The sequence below is a fragment of the Oncorhynchus mykiss genome, chromosome 30 (genome assembly GCF_013265735.2).
Source record: "Oncorhynchus mykiss isolate Arlee chromosome 30, USDA_OmykA_1.1, whole genome shotgun sequence".
Classification (NCBI taxonomy): Eukaryota; Metazoa; Chordata; class Actinopteri; order Salmoniformes; family Salmonidae; genus Oncorhynchus; species Oncorhynchus mykiss.
In genome coordinates this window covers 41,097,743-41,113,695 of record NC_050570.1, presented here as the reverse complement: position 1 = coordinate 41,113,695, position 15,953 = coordinate 41,097,743, and the positions used below count along the sequence as shown (strand labels likewise).

The window sequence follows — 15,953 nt, the reverse complement described above, 5'->3', positions numbered from 1 at the left end:
AAAGAATCTGGGGGAATGTAAAGGGTTCCAGGCTCCCATGGCTTGAGCTATGGGTGATCTTCATTGTAAAGATACATATCACATGGTTCCATTTCCCCTGGCCATCTCCACTTTCCTCACTGACCTGAGGTCTCATGGTTCACATGCACGTTCTACCGTTATCACCGTCTGACCATGTGATCCTTTACGACAGACAAAGTGAGCCTGTGATGCATAGTGACAGTTACAAAATGAAGCCATGGCATCATTTGACAGCTGTAATGGATGAGGACCCTGTGCTGTTGTGAGAGAAAACAGCTCTGTCGTCAGGGAGGGGAATAGGAAGGACTAGTGCTAGGCTGTGTTTTCTTATGAACGGGATGGGCTGGTGAGAGAGTCTGTGGATTATATCAACCAATGATAATAGAGTTTGTCTAGCCTGGCCTGTACAGCTTTTAAACACCCAGCAGAACAGAGAAGATGAACATAGCATGAACGTAGCATTCTCTGGAACGTAGCATTGTGACAGATGGGGAAGGAACATACCATTCTGCAGGAGCTCTTCCAGGTTGTCTGGGTTGCGGGCGAGGTGGAGGATGAGGGTGGCACCCCTGACCTTCTCTGGGATGTCCTCATACAGCAGCTCCACATAGTGATCTATCCTGTTGATGTTGGCCTCCTCATCCAGCTGAGAACAGAGATATACTATAGGTGAGGAATGGCGAGGGTTAAAATCATACAGACATAACACAGTGATAATCATGCTACAAAACACACAGAAACAGACTTGGACACGAACAGACACACAGTCAGACATGTACACAATTTTGAAGATGCTCTGCTTACCTCCATCCCCTCAAATGGTGCGAGGTCTCTCGGCGGGTGTTTCTCTCGTTTGTCTGTGAGGAGGACAGGACAGCTTGTGCACTAGTAAGCATGATAAAGGTGTATTTACACAATGAATCAACTTTTATTGGTCAAGTCCACATACTGTATTTTGCCGATATCGCAGGTGCAGCGAAATGCTTATGTTTCTATACTGCACGGATTCCAACAGTCTCCCACACCTACTCATTCAAGGGTTTTTCTTTATTTTTTACTATTTTCCACATTGTAGAATAATAGGGAAGACATCAAAACTATGAAATAACACATGGAATCATGTAGAAACAAACAAACAAAAAATGTTAAATATATTTTACATTTGAGATTATTCAAAGTGGCCACCCTCTGCCTTGACAGCTGTGCAAACTCATGGCATTCTCTCAACCAGCTTCATGAGGTAGTCACATGGAATGCAGTAAAATACTTGAGTAAAAGTCTAAAAGTATTTGGTTTTAAATATACTTAAGTATCAAAAGTAAAAAACCAGATAGCACAATTTTCTTCTTTTTTTATTTTATTTTATTTATGGCTAGCCAGGGGCACACTCCAACACTCAGACATAATTTACAAACAAGGCATGTGTTTAGTGAGTCCTCCAGATCAGAGGCAGTAGATTACCAGTGATGTTCTCTTGACAAGTGCGTGAAACGGACCATTTTCCTGTCCTGCAAAAAATGTATTATGTAACAAGTATTTTTAGGTGTCAGGAAAAATGTATGTTGTAAAAAGTACAGTATTTTCTTTTGGAATGTAGTGAAGTAAAAGTAGTCAAAAATAAAAAAAATAGTAAAGTACAGATACCAAAAAAAATTGACATAAGTAGCACTTGAAAGTATTTTTACTTAAGTACTTTACACCACTGTTCAATTGAGATCATTTCCACACTGCCACGTAGGGCTGCACGATATGGGCAAATAATCTAGGACAAATGTTGCAATTTCAATTTGACTTGCGAATAAGAGCAAAACTGTTGGAATCATGGAAATAGATTGACTATTCTAATTCTACAGTTAGAATATAACAGTGGGCACTTTGAATACAGTGTAGTTTGAGATGACAACGAATTAAAATGCCAGGGAGGAGTTATTGTGACAGGGTAGGAACTAAAGTGTTGATAAGTGTTTCCTAGGGGACCCTATAAGCTTTGGTTACTTTGTTCTCTTTTAGCAAGTTCATGTAGCTAACATTCTTGCTTTGCATATTCCTCTTTGATTTAGAAGATCCTGTTGCTCAAACAACATGCTGATTTAGGTCTACACCATCACTGGTATTATCAGGCTGTATTAGCTGGCTATGTTTGCTCTTACTCAGTACATAATGCTCTTAGCATTAGCGGCTAACAACTAGCATCTCAAGATTTAGGGTAACTTGCAAGCTAGCTGTTTGCTGATGTAAGAAACAAAAACTAATAGTGTCATTATAGAACGCTAGTGGATTTATATTAAAACAGCATTATTGTCATCAACATTGTTGCATGTGCTGCATTGATCATGCAGACTGAAGGCAAGTGTATCCTGGTTGAGGAACATCAAATGCGCTCCTTGAGTGACAGGGGGCGTGGCTAGATCTGTGTGGAAAGTGGCACAGAGAGAAAGAGCGGAAAGATATGACTCAAGTAGCGAAGTAAACTATAAAAACAGACTTTACACATGTCGTATCACATTTAACAAACCAAACATTCAAATCCCTGTATAGAAATAAAACCCAAACCAGTCCCTGCATCAATACCGGTATACCGCACAGCCCTAGGTGGTATACTAACCGGTCCTCGACTAACCAGTGCCCCCGCACACCGACTCTACCAGTGCCTCCTGTACAGTTGAAGTCGGAAGTTTACATACACTTAGGTTGGAGTCATTAAAAATGTTTTTTCAACCACTCCACAAATGTCTTGTTAACAAACTATAGTTTTGGCAAGTCGGTTGGGACATCTACTTTGTGCATGACAAGTAATTTTTCCAACAATTGTTTACAGACAGGTTATTTCACTGTATCACAATTCCAGTGGATCAGAAGTTTACATACACTAAGTTGACTGTGCCTTTAAACAGCTTGGAAAATTCCAGAAAAGTATGTCACAGCTTTAGAAGCTTCTGATAGCCTAATTGACATAATTTGAGTAAATTGGAGGTGTACCTGTGGATGTATTTCAAGGCCTACCTTCAAACGCAGTGCCTCTTTGCTTGACATCATGGGAAAATCAAAAGAAATCAGCCAAGACCTCAAAACAAATTGCAGATCTCCACAAGTCTGGTTCATCCAAGGGAGCAATTTCCAAACGACACGTTCATCTGTACCAACAATAGTATGCAAGTATAAACACCATGGGACCATGCAGCTGTCATACCGCTCAGGAAAAAGACACGTTTGGTCTCCTAAAGTTAAATGTACTTTGGTACAAAAAGTGCAAATCAATCCCAGAACAATAGCAAAAGACCTTGTGAAGATGCTGGAGGAATCAGGTGTTTGGCTGCAGGAGGGACTGGTGCACTTCACAAAATAGATGGCATCACGAGGAAAGGAAAATTATGTGGATGTATTGAAGCAACATCTCAAGACATCAGTCAGGAAGTCAAAGCTTGGTCGCAAATGGGTCTTCCAAATGGACAATGATCCAAAGCACACTTCCAAAGTTGTGGCAAAAAGGCTTAAGGACAACAAAGTCAAGGTATTGGAGTGGCCATCACAAAACCCTGACCTCAATCCTGTAGAAAATGTGTGTGCAGAACTGAAAAAACATGTGCAAGCAAGGAGGCCTACAAATCTGACTCAGTTACACCATCTCTGTCAGGAGGAATGGACCAAAATTCACCCAACTTATTGTGGGAAGCTTGTGGAAGGCTACTCGAACATTTGACCCAAGTTGAACAATTTAAAGGCAAAACACTACATTTGTATTTGGTAGCATGTAAACTTCTGACCCACTGTGAATTTGATGAAAGAAATTAAAGTTAAAATGAATCACTCTACTATTATTTTGACATTTCACATTCTTAAAATAAAGTGGTGATCCTAACTCACCCAAGACAGGGAATTGTTACTAGGATTTAATGGTCGGGAATTGTGAAAAACTGAGTTTAAATGTATTTGGCTAAGGTGTATGTAAACTTCCGACTTCAACTGTATGTAGCCTCGCTATTGTTATTTTACTGCTGATGTTTAATTATGTAACTTTTATTTCAAATTTTTTACAAAACTTTTTTTTGTTCTTAAAACTTCTTACAGAATTGTTGGTTAAGGGCTTGTGAGTAAGCATTTCACTGTAATTCTACACCTGTTGTATTCGGCACGTGACAAATAAAATATTTGATATATACAAGATAGCTCTATTTGGTAAAAGACCAAGTCCATATTATGGCAAAAACAGCTCAAATAAGCAAAGAGAAAAGAGAGTCCACCATTACTTTAAGACATGAAGGTCAGTCAATCCGGAAAATGTCAATAACTTTGGTTTTTGGGACTGCACTTCAACATCAAGCGCAATGATGAAACTGGCTCTCATGAGGACCACCACAGGAAAGGAAGACCCAGAGTTACCTCTGCTGCAGAGGATACGTTCATTAGAGTTAACAGCCTCAGAAATTGCAGCCCAAATAAATGCTTCAGAGTTCAAGTAAGAGACACATGTAAACATCAACTGTTCAGATGACACGGCGTGAATCAGGCCTTAATGGTCGAATTGCTGCAAAGAATGAGATTTTTGGTCCCAACCGCCATGTCTGTGTGAGACGCAGAATAGGTGAACGGATGATCTCCACATGTATGGTCCCCACCGTGAAGCATGGAGGAGGAGGTGTGATGGTATGGGGGTGCTTTGCTGGTGACACTGTCAGTGACTTGTTTAGAATTCAATGCACACTTAACCAGCATGGCTACCACAACATTCTGGGGCGATAGTCCCTCTAAGCGCAAATGAGATGGGATGGCATATCATTTGTTTTTCAACAGGAAAATGACACAACACACCTACAGGCTGTGTAAGGGCTATTTGACCAAGAAGGAGAGTGAAGGAGTGCTGCATCAGATGACCTGACCTCCACAATCATCCGGCCTCAAGCCCACTGAGATGGTTTGGGATGAGTTGGACCGCAGAGTGAAGGAAAAGAAGCCAACAAGTGCTAAGCATATGTAGGAACTCCTTCAAGACTTCAAGTGTTACAGGTGAACCTGGTTGAGAGAATGCTAAGAGTGTGCAAAGCTCTCAAGGCAAAGGGCGGCTACTTTGAAGAATCTCTTATATAAAACATATTTTGATTTATTTAACACTTTTTAGTTACTTTATGATTCCATACGTGTTATTTCATAGGTTTTGATGTCTTCACTATTATTCTACAATGTAGAAAATAGTTTTAAAAAAATAAAAAAAATAAAATGAGTAGGTGTGTCCAAACCTTTGACTGGTACTGTATGTCAGATGTCAATACGGGCCGGGAGGTTGTCTTCTCTCAAATGAGCCATTGATCATATTTTTTGCAATATTCCTACCTGAGGTCGACCAGCATGGCTGATTAATTAGGGCCGATTTCAAGTTTCATAACAATCGGCGATTACATTGCACTCCACGGGGAGACTGCGTGGCAGGCTGACCACCTGTTACGCGAGTGCAGCAATGAGCCGAGGTAAGTTGCTAGCTAACATTAAATGTATCTGATAAAAACAACTCTTAACATAATCACTAGTTAACTACACATGGTTGATAATATTATTAGTTTAACTAGCTTGTCCTGCGGGGCAAATAATCATTGCGGTGCCTGTTAATTTATCATCGAATCACAGCCTACTTCGCCAAAACGGGTGATGATTTAACAAGCACATTCACGAAAAAGCACTGTTGTTGCACCAATGTACCTAACCATAAACATCAATGCCTTTCTTAAAATAAATACACAAGTATATTTTTTTAAACCTCCATATTTAGTTAAAAGAAATTCATGTTAGCAGGCAATATAAATAGGGAAATTGTGTCACTACTCTTGCGTTCTGTGCAAGCAGTCAGGGTATATGCAGCAGTTTGGGCCGCCTAGCTCGTTGCAAACTGTTTGAAGACCATTTCTTCCTAAACAAGACCGTAATTAATTTGCCAGAATTTTACATAATTATGACATAACATTGAAGGTTGTGCAAGGTAACAGCAATATTTAGACTGAGGGATGACACCCAGTTAGGGATGACACCCGGTTCCCTATTTCACTGAGAGAATAAACGTTTTGTTTTCGAAATTATAGTTTCCGGATTTGACCATATTAATAACCTAAGGCCTGTATTTCTGTGTGTTTATTATATTATAATTAAGCTGGTGTGTGGGATTACTGACGACAGGATACAAATATGCTTGTTATCAGAGCCTAATCTCATGTTTGAGAATACACTCAAACTGGCTCAGGCCATGGAGTCCGTGAATAGAAATGCATTGGATTTGCAGGCAAGGGGTGCAACTGCATGCCATACAGTAAAAGAGAGCAGCTCTGAGCTCGCAGAGTTTCAAAGAAGGGAAAGCCGCGGGGCAGCCCCTCCGGGTTAATAGAGAATGTTATAGTTGCAAAGGCAAACACAAAGCGTTTGAATGTAAATTCAAACATTAAAAGTTTTATGCATGTTGGCTAATATGACACATTGCGAGGGCGTGCCACAATTAGAAAACGCTACGGGCTACAGAAAATAAAATGAACAGAAGAAAACAGAATAGCGAAGCTCTAACTACCGCTCAAATTAAGTAATAGAAAGTGATTGCGCAGACGCAGAGAGCAAGCGCTCTCAAAGTACAGTGTACAGGGGGCGAATATGAAAAAGGTGAAGCCTTTTATTGTGGAAATGGGAACAAATGGATTTAAGGTGCCGTTTGAAATAGACACAGGATGTAGCGTCACACTGATGAACGGTTCCCAATTCAATGAGAAGTGGAAAAAAGGTGAAGTTGACAAACAGAAAGAACATCCCCATTAAACTCAAAACGTACACAGGGGAGGGGGAAAAAAACTGGGATTGGAGTTGCTGATGTTCAGGTGGAATATCAAGGACAAAATAAAAGTCTGCCTCTCTTAATAGCGGAAGGTACTGGCCCCAGCTTAATAGGGAGATGGTGGTTGGAGGAAATAAAATTGAACTGGGATGAAATCAAACATGTCACCACAGAGACATTGACACTGCAGCAGGTGCTTTCAAAGCATGACTGTTTTTTCAAAGCGCTAGGGACATTGAAAGGGGTCCAAGCTACCATTCATGTTGCTCCAGATGCTGCTCCCAAATAAAATTGAACTGGGATGAAATCAAACATGTCACCACAGAGACATTGACACTGCAGCAGGTGCTTTCAAAGCATGACTGTTTTTTCAAAGCGCTAGGGACATTGAAAGGGGTCCAAGCTACCATTCATGTTGCTCCAGATGCTGCTCCCAGATTCTATTGGCCAAGATCAGTTCCATATGCCATGTTGTTGCCAGCGGACAAAAAGTACTCTCAGCTGGCTATCATATTCGGAATACAGAGATTCCACAAGTACTTATACGGGGTAACATTCACTATTGTGACCGACCAGAAGCCTCTGATCTCTCTGTTCCATGAACAAAAGCCAGTACCACAAATGGTCTCTCCAAGAGTTCAACGTTGGGCTGTGTGGCCCAGGGCCATCGAGTACAGAAGCCAGGTAGATACCACGAGAATGCTGATGCTCTGAGTATGCTACCGTTCCAGAAATCATCGACTCAGGAAGGAGAAAAGGACCAAGTCTTGATGATCAATGTGTCGGATGATGCACCGGTGAACACAGCACAAAATCAGGCAATGGACTTCAAAAGATGTGACGCTATCACAAGTGCATGAATTTATCCTGAAAGGATGCGCTACAGTGACAGAGCCTCAGATCATGCCTTACTACGCTCGCCGCTTGGCTTTGAGTGTTTGAGATGAGTGTGTTCTGTGGGATTCAAGAGTAGTTATCTCAGTAGCGGGGAATGCTACTGAAGTTGTTGCACCAGTCACATCCAGATACGTCTGGTGGCCAAAGATGGACCAGGATGTGGAAAATGAGGTTAGCCTGTGTACAGATTGTCAGAGTAACAGGAAGTCACCCCCCTCACCGTGCCATTACATACATGGGAATGGACAGGAAAACCATGGACACGACTACATGTGGACTACACTGGACCCTTCCTAGGGAAAATGTTCCTCGTGCCGATTGATTCTCATCCGAGCTCAAATTCCAGTTCCATCTGTTGACTTGGATCAATGCTTAAACGAGCAGGACAGGACATTGGAACGTTCACCAGAGCTGCAGTTGGACAAACAACCTGAGACCAATGAGGCTCAACTTCCTGAGAGCACCAGTCCGGGACAACCACCTCCTCAGTCTCCACAAAAGTACTTTGTTTCACCATGAAGTGGTGAAGTGCTAGTAGCACCGGCTACACTACCTCTGAGACACTATTAGAGAGAGACGTCCGCCAGAATATTATAGATCCTATTTATTTTATTCAAATAGGCAAGTCAGTAAAGAACAAATTGTTATTTACAGTTTGATGGCTTGGAGATAAAAGCTGTTTTTCAGTCTCTCGGTCCCAGCTTTGATGCATCTGTGCGGTCTCCGCCTTCTATATGGTAGCGGGGTGAACAGGCAGTGGCTCGGGTGGCTGAGGTCCTTGATCTACTTGGCCTTTCTGTGACACCAGATGCTGTAGATGTCCTGGGGGCCAGGCAGTGTGCCCCTGGTGATGCCTTGGGCTGAATGCGCCACCCTCTGGAGTGGTATTCATTGATGTACACGTCAAGAAACTTGAAGCTTTGTTTTGTTGACAATTAAGAGAGAGGTTGTTTTCCTGGCACCACTCTGCCAGGGCCCCTCACCTCCTCCCTGTAGGCTGTCTTGTTTTTGTTGGTAATCAGGCCTACCACTGTCGTGTCGTCAGCAAACTTGATGATTGAGTTGGAGACGTGTTTGGCCACGCAGTCATGGGTGAACAGGGAGTACAAGAGGGGGTTGAGCACATACCCTTATGTGGCCCCTGTGTTGAGGATCAGCATGGTGGAGGTGTTGTTGACTACCTTCACCACCTGGTGTCAGCCCGTCAGGAAGTCCAGGACCCAGTTGCACAGGGCGGCGTTCAGACCCAGGGCCCCGAGCTTAGCGATGAGCTTGGAGGGCAATATGTTGTTGAGCTTTCATCGATGAACAGCATTCTTACATACTTATTCCTCTTGTCCAGATGGGATAGGGCAGTGTGCAGTGCAATGGCAATTGAGTCTTCCGTGGGTCTGTTGGGGAGGTATGCAAATTGTAGTGGGTCTATGTTGTTGTTGCCTATCAAAGCACTTCATGATGACAGAAGTGAGTGCTACAGGGAGATAGTCATTTCATTCAGTTACCTTCGCTTTCTTGGATACAGGAACAATGGTGGACATCTTAAAGCAAGTGGGGACAACAGACTGGGATAGTGAGAGATCGGATATGTCCGTAAACACTCCAGCCAACTGGTCTGCACATGCTCTGAGGGCGCAGCTTGGAATTTGGTCTGCTATAGCCCATAGAAACTAATTGAATAACACAATCAGAAATGGCAAAACAGACAGTCCAAAAATGCATAATAAATATTAAGGTTGTGAAGTGTATGTCCTATATCTAGGAGATATTAACACATATTTCACCCCTTTTTTGGGGGCACAAAACTACTTCCATCCTTCCATAAATTTTTTAAAACTGGTACGGGGTTAACTTCAGATGAGTCCCATGACACTTGTGGGGGTCGTAGAACAAAACAGAGAACACCATCATGTTCGTGAGAGTCTCCCCTTTCCATAGCGAGGTCAGACTGATTTTCAGGATGTCTCCTGGTCTGACAAACAGCGCTGTAGCTCTGCCGCTTTACACCGCAGATGCAGAAGGCCGACATAGGTGGAGGCAGTGGATTGAGACGCAGGCCATGCAATTTTGATGGGGAAAAGGTGTTTAGCTGGTCCTAATTTGCCGAAGAGGGCAGGGGAAGGCCTTGTAACTGTCCCGGAAGGGGGAGAAGCAATGGTCCAGAGTTCTCTATGTGCACAGGAGATGTGTTGATAGAAAGTTGGTAGCGTTTTCCTCAGATTTCCTTTATTAAAGTCACCAGCAGGAGTTCAAACAAAGGATCCAATTCAGGAAAGTAAAATTGAGTGACAGCCATCTAATATCCCAAAGTTATTTTCAGCTGTAGGTAATAATGCAAGAAATATTCTGAGCAAATAATGTAAGAAATAACTAAATTCGCAAAATACGAAGTTATACACGCTGTGGACACTTTTAGGGACCATAATGAAATTCTTCAGGAAATGGGCGTGGCTTCACAATGTTTTCAGATTTGAAGAAAATTGCGGAAAATACGCAGTTGAAGTCCGACGAGACCGGATACAAAATGAATTGCTTTAAAACCTCTACGGGATTGGTGTCCCCCCCACGGGACGGTTGAGCTAACGTAGGCTAATGTGATTAGCATGAGGTTATAAGTAACAAGAAAAAATCCCAGGACATAAGCTTTCTGCCCATATCAGATATGTCTAAATTAGGCACATTTGGGCAGTCTTGATACAACATTTTGAACAGATATGCAATGGTTCATTGGATCAGTCTAAATCTTTGCACATACACTGCTGCCATCTAGAGGCCAAAATCTACAGAATCAACTTCCGGTAGACAGGCATAGCGCCAATATGCTCAACTGAAAGGATACTGTTTGTTTACAGTATACTAAAATTAACTAAAAGTATGTAGTATGTACTCATTAAGTATGTAGTATTAGTATGGGTATTCGAACACAGCTTATGTCTGTCGGCACCATCTTGCAGGGCCAGGCATTACCATGATGGAACCATTACCTGACTTCTTGCGGTTCAGCAGGTAGAAGAGCAATTGCTCCACCTCGGGTAGTTTAGATGGATGAATGAGCCTGCATTCTTCCACCACCTTCCGAGCTAGGGTGGCAATGTCCGTGTTGGCGTTCAAGCTTTTTAGGCGGATGCTGTAAATAGAAAATACACATGCAACATAATTTTGAGACATTTTCTAAGAAACATTGCTAGTTCCAATAACTCTTCAATGTGACGGGGAAGGAACGATAGTTTTGGTCTGTTTTTCCCCTGGGACCCTACTTAGTGGTGAACATGTAAAATGGTATAAAAGCACCCCTTTTCAGGTGAGTGACTGAAAAACAACAATAATCTCATTCCTAGTAGCTTAGTAACATTAAATTACATTAGGTTAGCCTCTTTTAGAATCCAAGAGTGAAATACTTACTCTCGTCTCGAACATGTAGGCTCAGCATTCCTGAACAGTCCTGTTACAAGTCAGAATGTTGAACAAACTTCATTTCAACTTACTCTACCTGTTGTCTGACGATTTTGGCCCTATGTCAGAGCTAATCTGAGACAAAATATCCACAGGGAAGTGTTATCAACCCGACCTTCAGTACACTGGTCTGTATATTGGTTTTTCGCACGTGACAAACACTTGCCCAATATGGCCAAGCCTAACCAAACCACAGCCCGAACATTGTCCGAGGCAATCAGCTGACCAACACTTCCAGCTGATTGTGAAGAAACGTGATTTGGCCGACTATGTTCGGTTACATTCGGCTATTGTTTACATATATTGCATCATGAGCAATCCGTTGAGTAATTGAAAATACAAGTGACAGAACCTACCAGCACCGCAAAAAGCAACACAAAAAAAATGGGTAAACAACAATTTCTTGTGGATACCCTATCTCCATCTCCGACCGTCAAAACGGCCAACAACACAGAAAACCAGTAAAGTGTAAATTCAACATTCTGGCTTGTAGTGACTCTTGCTTCTTTTTTGGGCAGACTCTTTCATACTGAATAGCCATGGGGTACCCATGGTTACAGTCTGATGTTTAAGCAAACATCAGGCATGTGTGTAGCTAGACCCATGCTTACATTTTCTGACACTCCTTGCGTTCCCCAACCATCGGGTCTCCCATCTCACCGAGGATAGTTGCCTCCAACTCATACTGAACGATGAGGGCTTTCTCTGTCGGGTGGACATCCAAACTCCCCCCTTTCACTTTCCTATGGAATTAGATAAATGGCCAAGTGTCACATGAAGGAAAACCGGATGATAAACCGGTTTTGATTTACAACATTTAGTTTCAACCACTAAATTGTTAGCTAGACAGTAAGCTTGAAGCCTATACTTAAATAGATGTATTTTTTTATATAATTTTAAGACAATTGTCACGTTGTTAAATTTCAATAACAGCTGATTGCTAGCCATAGTTTGGGTGTACTTATTATTCCAAACAGTTGCATTTTCAACAAAAACAAGAGTTTCTATTGGAAAAATGTAGGTAGGTGCAGCAATGGCTAGAAGGGATTCAGCTTCTGTCAGATTTGACTTACACATCAGGTTTACGATAATAACGTAGCCGGTTAGGAAAAGGGTTAGAATTAGCTAATATGTCCCCCAAAAAATTTAATTGAGTTAATTTAACAAAAGCTGCATCCCTACTTGCCATGACCGGTAGGCCCCTCCCCTTTTTCCGTTCCGTTTAAGAAACGTTTCGCTACAGAATAGGCGTAATGAATACGCCCTTGGCTAGCTAACGTTAGCTTCTAGTTAGTTGCTTGCAACCGTTACCTTTTCAAATACCGTGCATCTTCCGCTTGCAATTTTTCCATTTCGGAAATAACGGAACACTCATATAAAATGTTCTTTCACAGTAATTTCAACAGAACGAATAGATTTGTTAGCTAAATGTAGAGTTCTCATCGTTTATGTTATTGCTTTGTGTTGCTAGGGTGAGACTGTCATCCCAGCATGCAAAGCAGAACATTTGAGAAAAAGCATAGAACGTTGAAATGCGGACAAGAGAGCAACTTATCGCCATCTGTAGGTCTGGAGGAGAACATGTACAGCTGGAAAGGGATACAGTTACAGGTGGGTGACTTCAGGTTTGTTTATCCGTTGATTGGGTTTATCAGATACTGTATGTTATCCATTGTCCAATGTCCACATATGTTGTTCCAGCCAGGGACCTCATGCAGGAAATGGATAGTCAGGTAATGGATTCTTCAATTTCACACTTTTGTTGGATCTGATTTGTTCAGTTTTTATAATCAGTGAAATGTAGTGTTTTTCCTTTATTCTAAGGAAACATCTTCCATTTGTAGACCATTTCCTTTGTAACCAGCTGGTGATCTATTTGAATCCTTTTTTATTAAGTTCAAGGCTGTGTTTGATTGGTCGGACATCTTTTTTAAGTAGCGTAGCTAACATGATGGACGTCCCAACAGAAGGTTCAGGTCACTGAGGTCACAGGGTTAGGTGACATTGACAATGGACCGTACAGTTCAGGATGTAAATATGTGAACTTAGTGGCTAAATGTTATGTAACAGCTCAGAGCTAGGGAAAATGAATTATTCAAATCCATTTTCATATCTGACTATTACACTGGAATGGACTCTGATTAAGATGCATTGTGTAGAACAATTCAACAGTCTGAATGAAGTCCATAAATAATGATTGCACATATGAAGGGTACAGAAAATGAGATATAGTTCAGTTATAGTCAACAAGCCATTAATATTGACAGCACGTGTGTTAAAGGGACAGAACATGTGATTGCACAACTTATGCTAGCTGATTTTAGCCTTTCGAAGTGACAGGTGATGTCATCACTCTGAAATTTGAATCCGTCGGCAATCCGTCGGCGAGAAGGCTACACTGGTATTTACTTTCTGGTTGAAACAGAATTTTCTGGGCGTTGGACAACATGTGAATTCTATGGGCAACACATTGCCTTTTACTATAAAGTCAACTGAAGTGAGTGAAAGGATGGGCGATGTTTACAGTTTGCCAATGTACATACGGTTGGTTTTGTGCTGGCCAAGACTAGCTTACTGTAAAATATATGTAGGAGTGTTTAATGAGGAGTGTTTGATACTATTTACCATAAAGGAATTTGCATAGGATTGGCCATGCAGACTTTTCTGATATCCACCGCAGAGCATGGTGCATCAACATCCAAATCATTATTAAAGGTTATGTACAGTATGTTGACACCCACGAGGGACGATGGTGCTTCTTTTTGGGATCTGAAATGTTGACATGAAGTCAGTCTAACTGACACATATCTGGACCAGAAGTTCAGAGACAACAAAAACTGAGAGGCTAGGGCGATGCTTCAGCATCTGACTATAGGCAGAAAATATATGTCAAACAGTTTGAGTTTTGGACCGGGTGTGCCTTATCATGTGTTAAGTCCAAATGTCTCTATTCAAAGCTTTAAATATAAATAAATATTGACATGTTGTTGAGTGAATGCATGCATGGTCTAACATACATTTAAATGACTTATCACTCAATGTGTAAATTAGGCTTCTTGAGACAAGAACACTGCATATGTATAGATACAAACATGAGAAGACATTGCTAAAAATAACTGCTACATTATACGGCTGTAAGTGCCGGGTGAATGTAGATATAAATAAATATTGACATGTTGTTGAGTCTTGTGCGCTTCTGGTATTTGTGGGTTGAAAGCTCAAATACCACTCGGCATGCCTGCTCTTCTTGAGGGAGGAGGCATCTTCTGAAACAGATAGCAGCACCCCTCCTTCCGTCCCTGGCTCCTCTCTCACCCCTCCCAAGCCAAATGCTCAAGCAGGTGACCCGTTAAGCCGGGGTCAGTTTTCAGCACCACCTCAAAGCATGATCCTAGCCTATCCCTTTTGTCCACCCTGCCTGAAGCTACCACCTGACACCAGGATCCACAGACATAGCAGCACCACAGAAGCAACAACACTCTCACACTCGGTTCATACACACTACTCGCTCGCTAGACTGGACACACACAGAGTAGGGACATAGGCACACTAGATCACACACACACAGACTGTTGGTTCACACATAGCTTGCTCGCTGTGCTGGACACAGACACTGGGCAGGGATGTCTCCGAGCCTGGAAGACACACAAAGAGCAGGGATGTCTTCCAGCCCTCGGCCTAACATGGAGTTTCAAGCTCTCCACCAGGCCCATCGGAACCGCTGTAAGAACACAGATGCGTCCATGTGTCACCACAGCCTGTCCTTCCATCTGCACCACGCACTGAGGACTGAACTATTTGCCTGCTTCCTGTACCTGCTGGAGTAGATCCCTCTGGTTAAGGACAGAGGCGCCACCAACCCCCCTCATAGGGCTCTGGGCAAAGTGGGGGGGGGGTTGGATGTGTTTGAGCATGATGTGTGCACTTGAAAGGGTAAACGAACAGTAGTCTTACCACACAGGCAGAGATATAGTGTGTACTGTAGGATGTAAATGATATATGTGGGTATATAATATATGAGACAATCTGTCTTAATGGGACTTCTCTGCATTAATAAAGGTAAGAAAATATATATCCAAGTACAGTGTGTGCTTGCTGGCTGTCTGATATTGCACCATACTGTCCAGTTCCTATAGAGGAGATAATGTGCACCTGATCTAATTTATAGCCCTCTAATTTATAACCCTGATTCAGGTCCTATAATCAGTTGAAAATGTCTCCACCATCTAACCATACTGACCATCCCACCATTATTATGATCAAACAAGAGATGGAACATATGCCTCTAAATTACTGATAATATGCAAAAAAGATAGTAGCACTCTGTAATGGGATACTACTACTGTACTTACAGTGGCCTTGCTTAATGAAAACTTGATTTCTCCAATGAGTGTTCAGTTGGTAAAACCAACCTGTCCAAAACAAGCCCTATCAATGACATGGTATGTGTCGTGTGTAAGCATTATCTCTGCCCTGTCATGAAGTGTGTAATTCACAACAGTCAGTTTCATAGTCATATTATTTACACATGGCAGCCAGGAATGTTTATGGGTTGAATAAAGGCCTGTTTTAATGTCTTCATAAATGTTACATTTACAGAGGCGGCCAAATTCAGATCTTTTTTTTTTTTTTCTTCTTTTTTTTTTACAAATTGGTCTTTTGACCAATCAGATCCCCTCTGAAAAATAGCTTATGTGGAAAGACCTGATGAGATTGGTCAAAATACCAATAAGTGGAAAAAATATCATAATTTGCCTGCCTGTGTTTGAGACAATTCCATATT

The 15,953-nt window shown here is 41.9% G+C and overlaps 1 protein-coding gene across 1 annotated transcript in view; it reads right to left on the bottom strand.

Moving 5' to 3' along the window:
* Positions 1 to 12,679, bottom strand: part of LOC110521828 (kinesin-associated protein 3) — a 56,985-nt gene extending 44,306 nt beyond the window's left edge. Inside the window, exons 1-5 of the mRNA XM_036968942.1 lie at positions 12,482 to 12,679; positions 11,782 to 11,913; positions 10,702 to 10,844; positions 826 to 878; positions 526 to 667 (exon numbers count right to left, since the gene is read on the bottom strand). Of these exons, the coding sequence (XP_036824837.1) occupies positions 526 to 667; positions 826 to 878; positions 10,702 to 10,844; positions 11,782 to 11,913; positions 12,482 to 12,522 (511 nt within the window). The 5' untranslated portion in view covers positions 12,523 to 12,679. The remainder of the gene's footprint in view (positions 1 to 525; positions 668 to 825; positions 879 to 10,701; positions 10,845 to 11,781; positions 11,914 to 12,481) is intronic.
* Between the last annotated feature and the right edge of the window lie 3,274 nt (positions 12,680 to 15,953).